We start from the raw sequence: 21,085 nt of genomic DNA on the forward strand, positions 1-21,085 counted from the left end.
GAGCATTATACAGGGTCAGCAAAGTGTCCAAGGAACATCAAGGATGAGAGCAGATGAGAGCAGAAAGGAGGGGGATTGGCAGGACAGCAACATCAGGAGGAAAAAAGGAATGTACATTGTAACAATATATGTATGGACAAAACAAGATTCTTAGGCCCTCATTTATCAATAAGTAAAATCTGCCCCAAATTCAAGCGTCGGTTTTGGAGTACACTCACGTCGGCATGGCATTTATGAAGTGATCCCAAACAGCTGATCCTTCCTTAATTTCATTCCTATCAGTGATAAATGTGACGGCTGAAATCAATCTGGCACGCCCTATAAAATCAAGCCTCACCCTCGTTTTTGCGACATGACCAACTGCAATACGACCAAACGAGTATGGAAACCATAATTACATGATGGAAAAAGCCCCCCCCCCCCCTCTCATACACACACACACAGACGAACGCACGCACACGCAACTTACAAGCCCAACTGGTATGTTGTATCTTAAATAAAAAAAGAACGAACACCTGCATGAATTAAATAATAGGCCTACCCTACACATGTTTCCCTCTCGCCTCGCTTGTCTGGCTGTCATGTCCATGCACGCATGCACGCACCAAGGCTACATGACACATCACAGTGGAATACGTTTGTAGGCTACTATATTAATTTTACCCATTCGTGTGCAGACAGTGCAGTGCCTTAAAGCAGTCATGTAGCCTAGGAGGCGAAGGCGATCCCATGCTGCTCACTGCTGTGAGTGCATGCTGTAGGGTGGGTGAGTGTCGTGATGCCTGCAGCCCTGCACCGCACCTTAATGAGAGATAACCTGGCTGGCAAGGCAGTCATAAATAATCAACGTTTATGGAGTGAATCATAAACCTATGGGTGAAGGCTGGTGTCGCTGTTTAAACGGCGCCTGCCACAGTCCCGTCCCGTCTCGTATAAGCACTCATCCTGACCCAGATGACCAGATCTGCCGTTTATCTGAATGACTGTTAAAGCACTTATTTAAATGGATGAATGATTAAGCCCCTTACACCTATAGGCCTATAGCCTACTACAATTGCAAATAGGCAAGCTATAGGCCTATGCTTGTCATTGTCACTTGGAAATAAAGGCGTGCAGTCCATTTATGCCTAAATATATATTTTTAATATCACAGGGATTATAGGCATCCGATGTCACGCTGCGCTCTCAAATTGAGTGCGCTCGCATATATGTTTAACAAGGCCAGTAAAGCACCGTTTGATTAAGCATAAACTTGTACATTGTAAACATGTTATTTTGTTTTTAATTGCGCGATTTTAATTGCTTGTATGTAAAGTTGGAAATATCTCTTTTCTTTTCTTGTTTACATGTATATAGTATATACAGTTTTATATTAAAGATGGAGTGCCACCATTTCTTTCCACCCTAAAACATGATCATCAGGTATTATTACAATATAAGGGGGAAGAACTTTTTCCAAAAAGTGTACAGTATTTGTTAAAATCATGCTTTTATGTGGACACGCCCACCAGTTCATTAAGTATGCCTGGTTTGCCTGGTGGGTGGTGATGGGTGGTGATCCACCTGAACTGAAGCCGCACCCACAGCTGTAGTTGTATGATAAAGGGGGAGGGGTTAGGGGAGGGGCTGATAGTGTGGTGTCACTATATTACTGTTTACTTCATTGGCCCGTTTGACTGTCAAGGGTTCAGCCTCCAGGAAGAAACCCTAAATACAAAGTCAATACACAATTGCACATAAAAACAACTCCAGTCTGTCTAATTAAGTACTGTCACCTCATAGACACATGAAAAACTGGAAAATTTTAAAAATTGTGGCACTCCATCTTTAACATTTTAGGAGTGAATATGTTTAGATGCCTGTGACAGCCTGTTAGCTGGTCAAACAATGCTGCTCCGCTTTTCTAAGACAGAAAAGCAGGTGAGGACAATGCCTACAACAGTTCCCGACCTGACGTGATATTTGTCTTGGCGCACGTTCAAGTTCAAGGTTTTGCGGAAATAATAAATGCCGATAAATTCCGGTGTGCACCCATATTTTGGCGTACGCCACGTTGATAAATGAGGGCCTTAGCATTTATTGCAATGGAAGGTGATACTGGAAGAAGCTAGAAAGTATTTAGATGTTTTGGACGTCACTGGGGAGGATCTGGACAATGTACTGAGGGAAGAATGCAAGTCAATCCAGACTCGGGGAGTCAGGGTCTGGATGATTTAAGGGACTGATTGGGAATCACATTGGGATGGCCACTATAAATAGTTTGCACAGATATGATTGCTGATATACAGCAGAAACACTTCATACAGTAGGTGGCGGTATGCACCTTAACGTTGGTTGTGGTCCTCCAATAAACGGGCGTCAGCTTCCTCTGTCCGCGGCTGTGCAAAGGTGTGCCCCCGGCCACTGTATGCTTGTCCTTTACTTATTTATTTATTTTTGAGGTGGCGCTAGCCCCTCCTATATACAGGTTTAATGTTTGTCTTTAGTTCAATGTTTGTTCTAAAAATGCCATCGACAATGAAGGGAAAATTTACGCCATCTTGTCCCTAACAGAAACATTAAATGCCATTAATAATAAAGAGAATTTAATGTTTGTTTTATCACCGCTTGTTTTACATCACCATTACATCACCTAATCAACATAAGTTAGACTTTAATATATTAGCGCCCCTCACTTCACACGGGTGGGATTTTTATCTCACGATTTTATTTAAAAAAGAATCACCCAGTGTCAATTATCTAATGATGTAATCCCTCTGCCAATATAACTGGGGAGAGCGACGGACTGACCTCATACTTCATTCTATGCTTGAGGAGTCCAACTATTTTCACCTGACAGGGGGGACTTTCCCTGGTTGGATGTAGCATTCCAACCAGTTTCAGGCTCCTCCCCCTCCTCCTTGTCCTTTACTGTCTATGACAGTGGTTCCCAAAGTGGGCTCCGGGGACCCCTAGGGGCCCTTGAGAGAGTTCCAGGGGGTCCCCAGCTAAATGATAGTTAGGAACCACATGGGCCCTTATGGGTCTGTAATTCAGTGTACAAATGGACCCGTTACACTCTCAGAGTTAAATTAACGTTGATTTTACAATATACATTGGGGTCCCAGAGATAGAAATGCCATTAAATGGGGGACCGTAGCCTAATTCAGGTCAAACCTGGGGGTCCTTGGACTGAAAATGGTTGAAAATCACTGCTAGAGCCGTAGAAATCTTCTCTTATGGGGGATCCCTGGCATATCTTTTCAAATGGGGGGGTCTGTGGGCTAATAAGTGTAAATGTGGGGGAAAGTGCTTCTACTTTTAGGAGTACATTAACATTAGAAAAGTTGATTGTATTGTTGATTTGATTATGCTTACATAACCAAGCAGCTTGACAACCATCATCATGAATTTAAACTATTAATTTAATCTGAAAACGATGAAAAATAATCTGTTGTATTTGACTACATCACATGCAACATCACAGGAATAACATTACACTCCTCAAATGGTGTTAAAAAACACTAAACGTATCTGTCAACACTCAATTTAATTAGTAATAATTGCTAGTCAAATGTAAACCTTAATTTTGGTCTTTCGGGTAAGCCTGGTTGTCAAAATGTATATCAACAAATTAAAACAACAATGTTCATGTAGCCTACTCAGTGAAAACACTGGTATATTAATGTCAAGAGTCAAGACTGTCTTTCATATTTTATACAGTAGCTCACATTTATAGACAACCAAAGGCTGGTATTCTATTTGTTTTTGTTCTACTTGAATACACACATGAATCTGTTGCTAGCATCCAGTCCACTCAACAGCAGATTCTGTCTGTCCCTGTGATGTCCCTGATGCAGTGTCTAGCTCCTGGTGTGTGCCAGGAGCTAGACACAGCATCCCTGCTCCCTCCATGGAGCCAATTTGATGATTAAAGTCTGCTTTGGGAGATTAATTTACTAGAAATTCCTTATGTAATGGTAAAACTGCTTAGGGAAGGGCCCTGAAAGCCAGGATGAGTTGAGAAGCCACATTACAGATGGCTTATCAATAGCCATTACTAAAGCTCTTTTCATTATTTTTATTAGTTCTATTCATTAACTCTTTCAGCCAACCCCCTGCTGCCTAAGTAATTATCTATACTTAGAAGAGCCAGAGCAGTATCTTTCCTTGGATCAAGCCTTGTCCATAGAGTTAGCACATACATAAGGTGGTTCATGGAGTTATTTGTTTTCTGGCACCACTGAAACATCAGCCATTCATTCCCATAGAGATTTACTGGTGATTCATGACCATAAAAGCCTTTGATTCTGTAAAATGTATTTTTTGAATATTTAATTATATGATATTCATTCAAGTTTTGTTTATTCTCGAAATTACACTGAGTAATCAAACTCAATTTCAGTCTATACTACATTGTTTCACAATATCAAAGGTTTTATGGTCATGATTCACCAGGATCCTGGATGGCTTGTTTCTAAGCTTAAAATAATTGATATAAATATTTTTGTAAATCTCTATGGGAAAAAATGAATGGCCGATTTTTCAGTGGTACCAGAAAACCATGCCAACTGCTATGCCTATACTATAGGCTTGGGGTTAGTGTCTGTTTTGACTTTTGAGAGAATTTAGGGCTGAGGGTACATAACTAGGCTCCCTTATTCAGAATAAAATGACAAACCATGTCAGACAAAAGTGATAGGGCTAGCGCCACCTACGTATCATAGGGCACACTGAGCTTATTGTTAGGCCATATTCCATGTGAAAGGAACCAAATAGGGTTGAGCATTACTTGCAGTAAGGTCAGTAATGTAATTTCAGCATTAGGCATTAGTCTAGTCTAGGGTTTCCCTCACGCTGTGAGTTGCTTATACTACAAGCAGAGACAGTCTGCCTGTTAGCAATGCTCCGTTGCCCATCACGCTCAGGATTTTGAGAAGGCAGCATTGAATTATTCAACTTCAAAAATGTCCTAAAGTAGATGTAACAACAGCCTAGTTTGTGATGTATATTCCAAAGAAAAAAGTCAACAGTCCTACACACACTTATCACGTCTGCATTGATTTAGAAAAAAAGGTTGACACTTTTTAAATAAATCAATGCAGAGGTGATAAGTGTCTGTGGGAATTGACATTATTTCTTTGCAAGTTTAATGCAATATAAAACATCTTCACCAGAGGCATTTGATCTTAAATCATGAATGCCAAAGTGATCCCATAGATTCTCACTATGATTCAATTCCCCATGAAAGTGTGGATTATTTTCCCCATGAGCTTAATTCCTTGTGAGCTGTAGTTTCTTTCATCACCACTGAATCCATCTCATTAGAGTTTCTCTGGACAGACAACAATATTTCACAAAAATGTGAAATATTTTGTGCTAGTGAAAATGTTGGCACTAGACTAGAGGAAAAGCCACAAGTGAACACAAACACAGTGTTGGAAAGATTGGGTTGAACAAAAGGAACTGTTTCCGATGCATTATACTGTAATGGAAAACTGCCGTCGAAAACGGCTATGTTAAATATTTACTACAGTAGTTATAATTTATATATTAATAAACAAGTAGTAGATCAAAACAGTAGTAGATCCCATATCCTAATAGCATACTAAGCACAGTAGGCCTAATATAAAAGTTAAAGCAAACCTTTGAGATGGTGGCTTGCTTATAGGAACCTTGATCTGGACCTTTGTTTTGGGCGGGAACCCCTTTTGGTGTTTTAACTAAGCACCCGTGTGAACTGAGTGGTGCAACTCCCCCCCCCCCCCCCCCCCCCCTCTCTCTCTCTCATTAGCAGGCAACAGTGCAGCACTTTCTCTCTCTCTCTGTTTCTGGCACAACAGCGCTGGTGCTCATTAACGTCACACAGACACATAGGTGAACACGGACACATACTGTAGGTGAACACACGGACACATAGGTGAACAACACATAGGTGAACACGGACATTGCTGTTCCTTGGAGTGGTTGCACCACTCAAAAATAGCAGATCTACAAGCTCATACGAGCTCATACGAGCTTGTAGGTCTGATATTTTTGAAAGGTCGTGAAAATGTGGCACAAATCTTTGAATATATATTCTTTCAGAAGCCTTTTTTATTTCGACGTCAGGCCTAAATGGGTTAAGGAGAAGGTGTATTACAAAGAGCATCATTAAGAGGTCTGAGTATGAAACTAGACAAATAATTCAGTAAAAGTTCAAAATAAAAGGCATTGCATGAGAACAAATGTAACCAAATGAACCTGTGAGGAAATTGAGGATTTTACTATCTACTTTAGTGCTGCTCCCGTTAGTGCGGGGATGACTGCAGAGAACAGTATTTGCAAGATCGTGCTTAATGCTCTGTTCCACTATGAAGGGTGACTAAGAACCTTCCATAACTTGACACTTCAAAGTTCTGTAAAATCAGCACCACCCCTCAAGGGGGAGGCATGCCATTAAAAAAACATATTAAAAAGGCAAAAAATAACTGATCTACAAACAAGCTCCCAATGTTGTGAACTTATCTGCTATTTTAGATTTACATTATATTTACAAAAAATATGAGTTCTCGTTAGTACTACCTCCTGAACAGAGTCCAAATTAGATTATGAGAACCGTATCTGAAACTGAGCCGTAGCATGAGGAAACAACTCCAAAACCATGAAATACGTTTCGTTTCATAGCACAGCAGTTCTCTTAGTTCTTGTAGTAGAAAAATGCTAAAAGTAACCAATACCGAAGTTCCAAGGTGCAGTGCAGCAGTATGTTCCATAAGTCTGTAGAAGATGCCTTGATCCATTAGGGGTTTTCCTTAAACAATGGTCACATGTCTGTGTTTCCTATAGCCTGGACCATCCAGGGTGTTGTGAGCTCTGCTGTAGCTCTCGTTTGTCTGGTTACTCATTACACTAGGGATCTGAATCAAAAAAGAAAAGCAAAATGATGATAAAGTGGCAAATTAATTTGTTAATACATGCACATACAAACATTAAGAAATTAATTTAGTCATTATACCTGTTGTTAGTGTTACTGTAAGACATACCTTACATCCCTCTTCCCATTGCCAATAACCCACTGGCAAACATTGTAAAGTCAGAAAAGTCTCCCTCCACCCCCAATAAATAATCCTCCACTGAAAAGAAAAGGCAATCACTACCCTGTAATTGTGGAACTACATTTTTAATTGTTTCATAAAAGTACTTTATTTATATCATATTATTGCTAAGATTGCTCTAATGATGAAACCATGAATTATGGAAATCTCTTAACAGATGTTTTCCTTTTTATAATTAAGGATAGAAAATTCTTTCATCTGACTCAGAGCCAATCTCAGTATGGTCGTGGAAATGCAAACTGCAAAGAAAATTCATATAATTAATTTCATTTCACTTGAACGACATAAATGTTGAGGCCACACCTCACCAAACATTTTTTATTTCTTCCCTATGTCACCTAAGGAACTGTACTGTCTGTAGTACAATCCCTATCCCTATAGCAGTGTTTTTTTTTTATCATCCTCATGTTATTATATTAACAACACAAATCATGGCACAAATTATCAGATTAAGATCCGTGGCCAAATAATTTGGGGATCCTTGATATGGAAAAGTTTGAGAACCAGTGCCCTACATACACTTCCCTCAGTATTAACCCATTCTGGGCGGGAACCCCTTACATACTAAATCAAATACAGTATGCTTCAATTAAACACAAAATAATATGCATGGCAAGCAATGGCTGGTTTCCATTCATTGTCCATCTGAGGCCTGACACTTTGTAAGATGCGAAGGCTAGCAACACCATTGTGTGAATTTGTGGTTGAATTAGTGGTTGAAGAAGTAGGCTACTCCTACTTTTTACTTAAGTAAAAATGTACTTGAATTTGAAGTAGAAAATATTAAATTTTTTAAGAATCTGTCAAAACTTTTCAAAATTAGTTTCATGTACGTGTTGTGGGCTCAGGTTTATAGATGGGTATAAAAAGTATAAAATAGCCTAAATAGGGCTCATGATGTTAATGCATATTGATAAACGCAGTGGATACGTACATGTTTTGTAGTTTCTGAGGTATAGGCTAGTGGGGTATAAAGTATCAATTCTAAATAGCTTACCTACTCAAGTAAAGTAAAAGGAAGCTACCTTGAAATTGTAGCTACTTAAGTAAATTAAGCATAATAGCATGTTAATGTTTGAGCTGATTGTTGTTGATCTGAGGTGTCTACAAGTATAGTTTAGGAGATTTGTTACCTCACTCGTGTTTGAGCCATTTGCCCCACTAAAGCCACTGTCATTGAGTTCACTGGGACTTATACCTGTTCGTACAGATGAGAGAGATGATTAGAAATAAGAAGGAAGGCAGGATGCATGATATTATCACTTATACTGTAAAACCAAATTCATACTTCATAGTAGACCTACAAGCTCACATCGCATCACCGATACAACACGTTGTGAGTTTGTAGGTCTACTATATTGACACTTTTGTCAGCATATGACACACAATTGTACAATGGATCATAAAAGGCTTAAGCATGACAATTTTAATGTTATCACAATTGTGTGTGTGTGTGTGTGTGTGTGTGTGTGTGTGTGTGTGTGTGTGTGTGTGTGTGTGTGTGTGTGTGTGTGTGTGTGTGTGTGTGTGTGTGTGTGTGTGTGTGTGTGTGTGTGTGTGTGTGTGTGTGTGTGTGTAAATCGCTTTTTTACTTCTGCCATCTGTCGTGTATCCCTCGTTAACTTGACCCAGTCTCTGTGCAGATGCGCTAACAGTACTTATCTGGCTCTGTGTTCTTCCTCTCCTGCACATAAACAGGGACATTGTTTGATTATGTGGGAAATTTAAACAAACAGATGAGGAGAGTGGACTATTTATTCTGGTATTTCTCCTACCTCATTTCATCTTGGTATTTGGACTCTGGAACGGATCATATAGGCAGACAATAACATCATGATTAATGAACAGTTAATTTGTTGTGCAGTGTGTTGATACAGCGAGGATGGCCTTCATGTAGTGCAGCGGTGTCCAATTTATGAATTTATTTATTTTGAAGAGGGCCATATTTGAAAATGTGAAAATACCGTAGGCCCAACTGTATCTCCTGTCACAGTGCAATATCAATAGTATTTCGTTGGGAGTATAGCCAAATGCAAACCAGTAACACTCATCTACAGTGGAATTCAGCTGGGTTATTTTATTTTTTTATTTCATTCATTCATTCATTATTCTCTGTAAACCACGCATCCATCAGCATTTGCTTCAAATTTGTATTCGTTTAAGAGCACTCTTAATGCGCAGATCCTTCATCAAAATCTGAGGCATGCAGATATTAGAAGTCTTTCTTATTTTGGGCATTGGACGTGGAACGATCTGCACACCAGATTCATTGCTTCATTGCTTCCTCTAATCTACAAGTTGTAGATAGGCTATTTTTGCTACGACATGCATACAATGTGGCCCCTCTGGAGTGAGTATGGAAATATAATGGCACATCTCCATCGTCAGAGTTGTAGTAGTTATAGCTCTCCACATGTCACTAAGTTTCTCCAAAGAAGATGAATATCCTTCGGGACAATAAAGATTATTATTATTATTAAAGAGAAATAACTACACAAACATCCAGCGCAGGCATACCTTTTTCTTTCCTGCGCTTGTAGCAGAAGATGATCCCAATGATTAGCAACACCAGCAGAGCAAAGCCTCCAATGGACACAACCACAGCTATCAGTACAGTCCAGTCAGTGGGTTTGGGAACTATGTGGAGGGAGAAACCATTAGAATGAAGACGACTGACATTTTTAAGACTCACTGAGATTCCCTTCCCTCCCTCTTTGTTAAAGTTAAAGTGATGCTGATGGTTGCTGAAGGTCATTATACTCCGGGAGTTATGTGCGAAAATGAAACAAAATCAGCGATTGCGGGCCATTAGGTGTAATAATAAAATATTGTAGGTTATTAAGATGACTGTAGAACTCCTGTGCTGGCCAACTTGATTGATGTTCTTGTGTGAGACGTGCTTCCTGTGAGTCATGATATGTACATTGTACAGTAGACTGAGCATAATTATGTTTTCTAAAACCGTAGGTAAATTGCATTGCCTTCCCCTATTCTATCTTGTCGTATCCTGACTTCTTGTCGTATCAAATAATGATTTATCTAGTCCAATACTATCCCGACTTACTTACCAATTATATCCTAAATGACTGTGTCCAATCCAATCCTTACCTTATCTTGTCTTATTCAATCCAGAGTAAACTGGCCCTATCCAATGCTGACTTATCTTGTCATATCATATTCATATTATATCCCAATTTATCATATCTCTTTGAATGGGATTATTTTTTTCAATACACTTTGCTACAGTACATAAATCACCATTATACTCATATTGGCTATTCCTCATTCCTCAAGAGGCCTTCATGGAGGTGTCATAAAGTAAAAAGTAGTAGGGGACTCTTACCAACCACCAAATAGACAGAGCTTGATAGTGGGCTTGATAGGGCTGGAACAGTTGCAAGACATTCTACTGTGGTGTTTTTGGCAGCTGTCAATTTCAGGACACTGGTGGAATTGAACCAGTCATCGTGGGGTTGGGTGGTGGTGGTATAGAGGCTGGCATTCACAACCAATCCATTCTTCTCCCAGATGACTGTCGGTACTGGGAACCAACCAGTTGTTGCACAATGGAACTCCACTTCATGATCCTGGACCACTGATTTGTTCCCACCCAGGATGTCCACTTTACCGCTCTCTGGAGGACAAGGTTTGGATTTACTAAGGAATGCCAAATGACATCAATGACCTTGAATGATGATAATGAAGAATATAATTGGGATTGGGAAAACTATGAATTTATACTATGTACTATAGTTGTCAGACATTTGCTCTGTATTCTTTATTTAGTTTACATATGAGGTTACTTTGGACAATGTTGTTGCTATTCAATTGTCAGGATCCTTACAAATGTTTTGGTTAATAGTCAGCAGTGAAAACAATCAATGTAATGACTCTGTGTATGACTCTAGTGTAGACTAGAGCTTTGCTACATGAAGGAGAGTATGCTTGCAGACCCATATCAGTGGAATGAGATGTCTCTCTCCAGCACCTTAGAACTAATAAATGCAAGATAACACTTGGAGCCAGCAGATTTCTCAACAGGATTGCTGTGATATGTGAAATGTGTGTTATAATGTAGTTGTAGCTTAAAAGTCTGACAATTTTAAAATGTTCATGAGGAGAGGGATAGTAATTGGTCAGTGTTCAGTGACTGATGTAATGATACACCCAGATCATTGATATGGGGAAGGCACTCACATAGTAATGCAGCATATTAACCCATTGAGTATATGTATGTGCCCTTGAGCACAGCATGATACCCCTCGAGTATATCTGACTGAACTAACTCCGCAAGCTACGTATCATTTGTCTTGCATTAACTTTATTTCTGGGTTTATTTAGAAATCCACCATATTTTATTTAAAGGAACCCTGAACTTATATACTGTGAATTAAACGATTGTGGGACGTGTCTTTGTTAGCAGTTAGAGCAGGGCAGGGTTTGTTAGTAAAGTCCCCTACCTTGTACAAAAAGCTGGGCATGCATTTCCAGCTGTGGTGGGACAGCCACCACAGCGCAGGTTACTGGCCCAGATTCTTTGCGGATCACATTATGGATTGTAAACTGCCAGCGGCTAGTTGCACTACTGGAGTAGTTGGAGGCAGAAAAGCCTGCGGATGGTGTAGGACCAGTCTTTGCATCGATGCTCATGACCGGCAATCCATTTACAATCCAGGTCATGGAATGCCATTTCCCTTGCAAAGTGGCATTGAAGTGAGCATCAGAGCCTTGTAGCACTGTAACATTCTGGGGCTCCAGCTGAGACTGTGCTGACAACCCTGAAAAACATACAGTACAGTATGATCAAATATAGGATATTTTCTTTGCCAGCAATGAATCTGACTAAATCATCCTTTATCCTCTAATTTTGAGGTGCTAAGCTTGATTTGGGTTTAAATTAGTTTTCCTTTCAATTGAGTTGCCATTTACTGTAGGCTATGTCTGCATGACATACTTTGCAGAGGGAAATTTTGCCATTCAAATTCCAATCTTGGCTTTCATTCAGTATGCCATTTAGTTTAGAAATATTATTGCAGTCATTACTGCAAAATGCTAAATAAATCAAATAAAAGCCCCCAGTGGGTGTGAAATATATTACAGGTAACACTGCTATTACCTTACCTGGGAGGTTTTGACAAGATTGAAACTCAACCAGTACATTAATATAAAATAAAAACTACAGAACCGGTCTCTGCATTGACTGCAATTGGTCATTACAAACAGTCCATGTATGTTCCACGTCATGATGTGCCATTTTCCAAGAAAACTGGCATTGAAGTGAGAGTCAGATACTTGCACTGTGCCATTCTGGGGCTTCAGGTGGAACTGTGCAGAGAGCTTAAAGGGATAGTTCAGATTTTTTTAACTTAAGCTGTATGAAATACTTTAATATAGTGGTTTCAACTGTATTAATTGATTGCCCGAGTTCCGTGGTGGGAGTTCTGGTCTGGTTTTGGTTAATATTAAGTAGTTCCGGTCATTTTGTGTGGGGCACTGGGGCCATGCAGCAAAAGTAAATTAATTCACAAAACTAACGTAATTTGTATTGTTGACCTATTTTTTTTTAATATTAGCGCAACTTTCATTCAACGTTGACCCCTCTATCACATGGAACTATTTTTTGGGCATAGTGATATGGACACAAAAAACATAGTTCCGTGTGATAGAGGGGTAAAAAATTAACGAAAGTTAAAAATAAATCTGAACTATCCCTTTAAGAGTTTGCTCAGTGAAATATTACAGGTAACAGTGATGTTACCTTACCTTGTAGTGTTTGACTGAAACTGAAATCTGACAGGTCAAAAGCATGCCAGAGATTCTCAATGTTCTTTTGGGTTTCTTACTTTCTTTACTTTGGTTGTTTTATTGCTGCACCCTCAGAAGAGTAAAGAGAGTCAAAACCGTGCTTATTGTTCACCTAAATGACACATTTCTCAAACATTCACTAGTGTTTACCTTTTCATGACAAGACTGATTATATGCATATGTTTGACTTTGAAACGCCTTGTGCATTGCTCCCCCAAGCTTCACCAAATGGTATAGCAGTTTCTTACGTTCGGAATATGTTTCTAAAAAAAACAGTTCACATTGGAAATGTAGCTAATAGTATTGCATTATTTATAAATATAAATTAGTAAAGGGTAGTTACAGATAAAACACTCAAATATTTTTCAATTAACACAAACCCAAAAGCAGTAGGCTATAAGTTTGTTTAGTCACAATTTGCATCACAATACCATTGTTTCATTGGATATGTTTAAATCTGGTACATTGATTTTAAACTGGGACATACAAAATATAAGAGCTTATTTCTGGCAAAGATATTGACTGAATTGAATTAAATCCTGTCATATTTAGTAATATAAATAATGACTTACTTCCTGTTGCACACATTAATAAGAAAATTAGGAAGAGCCTGGTCAAGTCTTCATTGTAACGGTGTCTTTCCATAACAGTCACGCTCTAGTCTTCTCTCTGAGACAGAAATCAATGGTGAGACGGATGACTACTGGTGTGGTGACAACATGCTTAGGCATAATACAGTTTAATAATAAAAGTCTGAGTTTAAAAGTCACCGTTAAACTTAGAAGGTTGTCTGTGTTTTGGAAATGGGTTCTAACTTTTAATTATCCAGGCTTTGATTTCACAAGGGGAACTTTTCCAGAGCTATGCTACTAGCAAATTAATAAGCCTCTCTGACTAATGCATAATACATATTAATTAAGTGATCTTGCTCTTTTGAATGATCTCATTACAGCAAGTTTCTCTGTCCACTACTGCCCGCCCCTAAAAAAGCCCCCAAAAACACTAACAATTTTTTCACAAAAAGAAAAACACTTAAACTGATCAGATGAAATATAGCAAAAGATTAACATTGAGAGACAAAAGAAAGAAAATAATCTAAACATATTCGAAAAGGAAAGAAAATAATCAGCATTAAAAAAACTTACACTATGTTGACTCTCACAGTTGGTTGTGCCTGAAATGGATGCCTGTTGTATTTCCTGAAACAATAGGTGAGCAGAGTGACTCCACCTGGGACTGTGAAACTCACACAGCTTTATGAGCTTATGACCAAGGTCCAACCGGGGCCATTATTACTCTTATCTCCCTCGTATACATACCTGTGGCGTGAGTCAATAATGCCTCAAAAGGTTGACTGACTATAGTGAAGGGCTAAGTGAAGGTCCATAGCTCTAATGTGTTAAATGCAACGCATTAAAGCTATGGACCAGAGCTAGTGAAGGGCAGGGTTTCAATTGTTTAAAGAAAAAGAAGAAAGAAAATAACATTTAAAACAATGTAAGTGGTTGTTTTCTTTTCTCTCCCCCCCCCCCCCCCCCCCCTTTTTTCATGTCAAGGGCCCCCAAGTTGATTGTATTTGTCCATGGACCCCCATCTGAAAAGAGTTTGTGTCAGAGGTCCCCCAGAAGCAAAGATTTTGTTTAAAGTTTTCGCTTTAAAAAATAGATAATCAATGGTTTGCACAAATATAGCACAAAAATAGAAGATCTACAAGCTCATAGCATGGCACAAAATGATGTTATAATATATTCTAAGTATAAAATATGCTTTAAAATATGGTTAAAATGATTGTGAAGCCATATTGACTCATTTTGCTGGGGACCCCCTGAGACCCCCCAAAGGAACTCTGGGGGTCCCCAGACCCCACTTTGAGAACCAAAGTTTTGAGAACCAAAGCCTCCTACACAACACAACAGAAAGCATTTAGGAAGAAAGTCATCATGCTCAAACTATTGATAAAAAGCGTATTTAGAAAACGTAATGCAATGTAATGTCCTCCCAACCTTGCATTTGACAAATACCCTCAATGTACACACTTTAAAAAAAAAACATTCGGACTAATGCTCCGTCGGATTTACATGCGGTCCCCAGTCTGGTCCTGGCTGTTGGAAGCTAATGACATGAATGCAGACAGGTGTGGAGTTGTGGACACAACAACACAACAATGTAATTTGTTTATCAGTGGTGTTCACACTCCTACTGTGGAGTGGCATGTGGAGCTCTGACACATTTTCTATTGACAGTCAGTGGGGTGGCTTCCACAATATCAACTTCAAGGTCACCTGTCCTGGACAGTAACGCATGGTTCTCAACCTTTTTAGGCCAAACTGACCCCCAAAATAATCATATATTAAATGCCCCCCACCCTCACAAGCACTTGGAATTGTAGACATTACATTTAGTAGTTTGACTCAGTTCTACATATATAAATATTGTGATAGCAGATATACACTAGGTAATATTTGACGATATGGCAGTACAAGGGTCTTCAACAGGGGACCCGTAGGGGGTCCTCAGAGATGCTGCAGGGGGGCCTCCAAATCTTCAGGGATTTTCTTATTTTTACATTAACCACTTGAACCCTCGCATCCCTATTCTGGGGGGAACATTAGCTGAAAATAGCCAATTTATAAGTTCACAACACCGCGAAAAGGTTTGACCAGACAGTGGCCTTGTGGTTAGAGTGTCCGCCTGAAACTGGGAGGTCGGGGTTCGATCCCCGGCTGGGTCATACCAAAGACTATAAAAAATGGGACCCAATGCCTCCCTGCTTGGCACTCAGCATCAAAGGGTTGGATTGCGGGGTCAAATCAACGAATCAAATGATTCCCGAGCGCGGCACGGCTGCAGCTCACCGCTCCTTGGCTGCGGCTCACCGCTCCAAGAGATGGGTCAAATGTGGAGAACAAATTTCACTGCGGTAACGTGTGTGACAAATAGTACGACTTTGACTTTGATACACTAGGTAATATTTGATGATATGGCAGTACAGGGGGTTGGGGGCCTCCAAATCTTCAGGGATTTTCTTATTTTTACATTAACCACTTGAACCCTCGCACCCTCGCACGCTCAACACCAACACCATAAGCCGGTCAGAGCCCGGAGGTCAGCGCACCTCTCACTATACTACTACAAAACAGCCCTACTTAAAACCAGAGGAGACCGTGCTTTTACTGTGGCTGCCCCTAGGATCAGATCCGCCCAGTCCATTGAGACTTTTAACGGTGCCAGAGATTAGCTGTACACAGACAGACGGACGCACACACTGACGGACGGAGTGTAAAACAGACTCTCCCCATGCCTTCGGCCTGGTGGAGACAATGACTGCACTGACCTATTATGGAGCTGGTCAGAGGAGAGGATAGACAGTGAAACGTGAACTACAGAGAAAGCACCTTACAACTTGTGTCTGTGAGATGCTCTATTTTGTCCACTAGAGGGCTCTGTAGGATTAGGCCAAAGACATGGCTGTGTGCCATTCGCTTAGCTTTCTCAACAACAGGCAGACAAACGAGACAGTTAGGATTAACCTACTTGCATTGCATTACATTACATCTCTTAATAATAACGTTATTTATTGGATTTGAAGTTCAACTACGAAATGTTATAATTGTATTTATTTTCCGCCCTGATAGATAAATGTATTTAAAAAATGTGAAAATGTATTAATTACACATTCATCTCTGTGAGTGTGATGTGCAATCTATTATAATATAGGGATTTTGTTTTGCCACAAAATTCTGTACGTGTGATTAGTATCCCAATAATTATTTAGCAAATTAACGCCCAAACCACATGCGCACTGACACTGCATAGGTATTGGTTTATTTATTTTTAATATGTATTGTTATATAGAGAGGTTATACCAGAAGAATATCCTGATAGGATGGGCCCATGGTCATAGCTTTACACTTGGCATAGGCTACAGTAGGGGTTGGTAGGTATGTCTCCAGACACAGCCAGTATTGTAAAAGAATGGGGGAACAGGAAACACAGTGGGGGAGGGTCAATTACAACCACCCTCTGGTTCTCTGCTCTGGGGGAATAAAGAGACCCCCTGACCTTAAAGCTACTATAGGTTAGAGATCATAAGTCATCTTTCCTATAACATGTCTATGAATTGTGTCAGTTACTTCACTTGTCTTATTAGCCTCGCCCCTTCTGTTGGCCATTTCAGTGATTGCCACTATGGATTAGTTCCACTCAATTTCCCCTTCATTTACGGGAGGTACTGAGATATGGCCCCTCTGCATAGTACGCTTGGAAAACAAAGATTGTCTAACAAAGCACCGTGCTAATGCCTATTGTGTGATTGTTTTTGTATCATTCAATGGCTAAACCAACTGTTTGTTGGTGACCTACTGCTTTTACTGATCTTAGAGCGGTTGCCGGCCATTTTCTGGGTCCATGATTCCAGACCCCATTCATTTACCCTTAGACATTTCCAAAGGTTTTTCAGAATCAAATGTTTTATGGTCATGATTCACCAGGATCCAGGATGGCTTCATTCTAGGCTTGAAATATTGATATTTCTGGAAATCTCTATGGGGAAAAGTGTCCAACACCATCAACACACAGGGAAACAAACACTTAACAGCAGCTCCCCAACATGTCCCCCGAGATACAATCAAGACAAAACAACAAACAAACATGGGTCACAACTGCTACAGCTCTGTTGCTCACTGGGCCTGTACATAGTTAACGGTAGACTCTGAGCGGACTCCTTCAGTAGATATAGGCTACATACAACTGATCCCTGGGAAACAGTACGGTAGATTACTTTATCACTGACATCAACCTGGCATCTCTCAGAGCTTTCACCTTTGTCAGACCACAACAGAACCACAGCCTATCTAAACAGATCAATACACAGACAAAAAGAACAAATGCCAAACAAATTACACACTATCAGAAAACGCTACAGAGGGAAGGAACATAGCACAGAAGCTTTCCAAAATGCTATTAGCAAAAACAAGTCCAATCACAACTAGACCAGTTCCTAGAAAAAACCTTCCAAGAACCATGCACAAACCACCAGATAGAAAACCCATTGGACTAAGCCAGTGTCAGGACAACTACCTGACACATTGGAAAGAAGCAACACAAAAGCAGAGTAAACTATAATGCTATCTGGCCCTAAACAGAGAGTACACTTTGGCAGAATACCTGAGAACCGTGACCAACCCAAAACAAAAAAAAGTCTTAACTAGGTACAGACTCAGTGAGTACAGTCTTGTGATCGAGAAAGGCTGTCATAGGCAGACCTGTCTCCCGAGAGAAGACAGACTGTGTACCCACTGCACACAAAATTAAGTGGAAACTGAGCTACACTTCCTAACCATCTGTCCATTGTATCAAGACATCAGAGACACATTCCCAGTTCCCACAGATTACAATTACCCACAGAGATTTTGAAAACATGACTAATGACAAAAAACTCCCATATCTACTGGGTGAAGTACACCAATGTGCAAACACAGCAGCAAGATTTGTGAGCTGCTGTGATAGGAGAAGGATATCAAATGGAACACAACCACCAAAAAGACTAATCATTGTGTGTATTCCTGTGTATTCTGCATTGAGTGATCTTGGCATATAGAAATTGATTTATTGGAGATTCTGACTTTCGTACATAAATGTTGTTTTGATTGTATCGTTCCACTTTTTGCTTTGGCAATGTAAACGTATGTTTTCTCATGCCAATAATAAATAAATTGTGTGCACATGGGTATTTCAATTGTACTTTATGTAGAAATACAGCTGAAGTTATTGGTTGCTCTTCTCCATATGGTTGTTCATTTGACTGCTGAGTGGACAAATAGAACAGTATTCTATTTTTAGAAAACCGCCATCTGAAGACCAAGGCTGAGAATAGCCATGACCTTTTGATCTATATTTTGATCTTTTGGTCTTTAATAGTTCCAGCATATCCTAGTTCTTATAGTTAATATTTCACAAATCATCTCTTGACTGCTTGAATGCAATTATCACACTGCATCTTCTTTTGGGTGAAAAGAATAATCTAATGGACAAAGCTACACATTTATGGGGAAATTATGAGACTTGAGAATAAGGCATGTATTGAAACGGGCAATTATAAATGTATATCTCAAATAAGAAATATGTTTGATCATAATTAATATTGCAGGCCGAGCCCACTGGCTTTTTAGGACTAAGGTTTTATATCGACATTTGACGAGGCCAATAAAGTTTTCACAAAGGATTCAGAAAGCGCTGCTCAAAGATAAGCTTGACAAACTACCGGTAAATGTAAATATTGCATAGTAATGTTTGTGCTAGTGACTCCTTTCTTGTTTTAATGATTCTTGTGATTTATTTTGTACAATTCTCATTTTAATTGGGCTGTCTCTATATTTTTATTTATATAATTATGTGGTAACCATTTTATAAAAAAGCAATAACTTACAGCAGGCTGCGATATCAGAGTGGCTAACAACGCCCCTTTGACTAATATTTCTGTCCAAATCTGCCTTTATGACTTCCATGAATTTCAGTTAATGGTTACAATTTTAATCCAGCAAAAATGTCATAATAATATTGATATGTGCTGTACTTCCGCATATGTACATGCAATGCATGATGGGAGTGCCATCATGTGGTGGTAGGCCTATTGTACTTCAGTGCCTTTCAGACTGGAGTAATCTGGCTTACCTGCTACTCCAGATAGAAAGGCTACCATTTGGTCCAGAGGAGAAATCCACTTAGCCTCCTGTTGGGAGCATAGCCGAGTCAGCATTATATTTACAGATCAGAGAAATCATTAGGGCATGTACAGTAGGAGAAGAAAGAAGATGGAGAGAGAGAGACTCTCACATCCAGTTCATCCATTCTGATTCCTATTCACAATTCCCTCACATATTTGGTAGTTCACAGGTATGATAACCTTTTGTTTTATGGCCTAGAAGCTGTGTACCAATACAGGGGATGCATCCTTTGAAGGTTTGACTGATTGATTGGATAGTTTATTAGACAGAAATGTAAAATAGCAGCGTACAGGAGTACAGGGTTAGTTTGGTTTGTTTCCATTTAGGCCCTACGCAATCAATTCAGATATAACATGAAAGGGAACTGAATTCAATATCATCACAGAAAATAATAATAAAACACAATATGTACAGAGTGGAAGAAAAGGGAAGGGGGTGATCACCTGTTTAAGGGAGAAGTGATCATTTCCTCTTCCTTGGGCCTGCTGAAAGGTGGGTTTTCAGGCCTGTTGTAAAAGATGCCAGTGATCTGGTGTTTTTTTTAGGAAAAGAGTCAGGGCATTCCACACTTGGGTGGCAGTGCAGTTGCAGCCTCCAAAGGCGGCATAGTAGGCTGTGTCCTTCGAAAGATGCAGCTCCTGAATTAGAACACATATGACACACATTCAAACAAATGTACACCTGTTCTTGTGCACCAAGAACAGGTCAAACAAATGTACACCTGTTCTTGTGCACCAAGAACAGGACAAAGTGAACAACAGTTTCTGGTTATTTGCATATATGTGTTTGATAGAGAGAGCATTCTGAAGATAAATGAACAAGTTGGCCTTCTTCAAAGAGGCTTTAGTGGAGGTCACCTTTACCTTCATGGCCTTCCGTTGAGGATTATGAGGTCTCTATTTCCGTACCCTCCAATCAGCCGACTCAATACCCTGTTCATTTAATCACAAAGCAGTACAAGAAATGTGCTGACATTACTGAACAATATAGTATACAGTCATGTAAGGCCTGACATTTAAAACATTTTAATTGTACCTTCTTACTCTCTGCTTTCACTGCTGTAAATGGTTATCTTTGGATTTGATATTGCATATATGTATTGTATTCTAGTATTCTACCACGGACAAATTCAAATCCAACCTGTGTCGATAAGATAGGGGACGGTTCCCAAACCTTTTTGGCCATGCACCCCATGTTACCTCCTGACCTAGCTAATGCACCCCCCACATGGAAATTTGCATGCTATATAGAGACCTATATGTCCTATTTATCCACATATATGCACATACATGAACCTGAATATGACATATACTGCCAATATATGCTATATTCTGCATATACTTGCCATTTATTGGCATAATATAAAATAAAACCATAGCACCACCATTAGCCTTTTCATGTCGCACACCCCCTATACTATACTAGAAGGCGCCCACGCACCACAAGGGGTGCACGCACCACAGTTTGGGAACCACTGAA

General features: G+C 39.7%; 1 protein-coding gene across 1 annotated transcript in view; it reads right to left on the reverse strand.

Annotated features, from left to right (window-relative positions):
- Window positions 1-20,475, reverse strand: part of igsf5a (immunoglobulin superfamily, member 5a) — a gene marked incomplete at both ends in the record, with an annotated part of 46,774 nt that extends 26,299 nt beyond the window's left edge. The window contains 8 exons of the mRNA XM_083760238.1: window positions 8,669-8,760; window positions 8,852-8,876; window positions 9,594-9,713; window positions 10,420-10,710; window positions 11,537-11,854; window positions 19,554-19,611; window positions 20,176-20,244; window positions 20,470-20,475. Coding sequence (XP_083616364.1) covers window positions 8,669-8,760; window positions 8,852-8,876; window positions 9,594-9,713; window positions 10,420-10,710; window positions 11,537-11,854; window positions 19,554-19,611; window positions 20,176-20,244; window positions 20,470-20,475 — 979 coding nt within the window. The remainder of the gene's footprint in view (window positions 1-8,668; window positions 8,761-8,851; window positions 8,877-9,593; window positions 9,714-10,419; window positions 10,711-11,536; window positions 11,855-19,553; window positions 19,612-20,175; window positions 20,245-20,469) is intronic.
- Between the last annotated feature and the right edge of the window lie 610 nt (window positions 20,476-21,085).

This window comes from Protomyctophum parallelum (genome assembly GCF_964188405.1).
Source record: "Protomyctophum parallelum genome assembly, chromosome: 1".
NCBI lineage: Eukaryota > Metazoa > Chordata > Actinopteri > Myctophiformes > Myctophidae > Protomyctophum > Protomyctophum parallelum.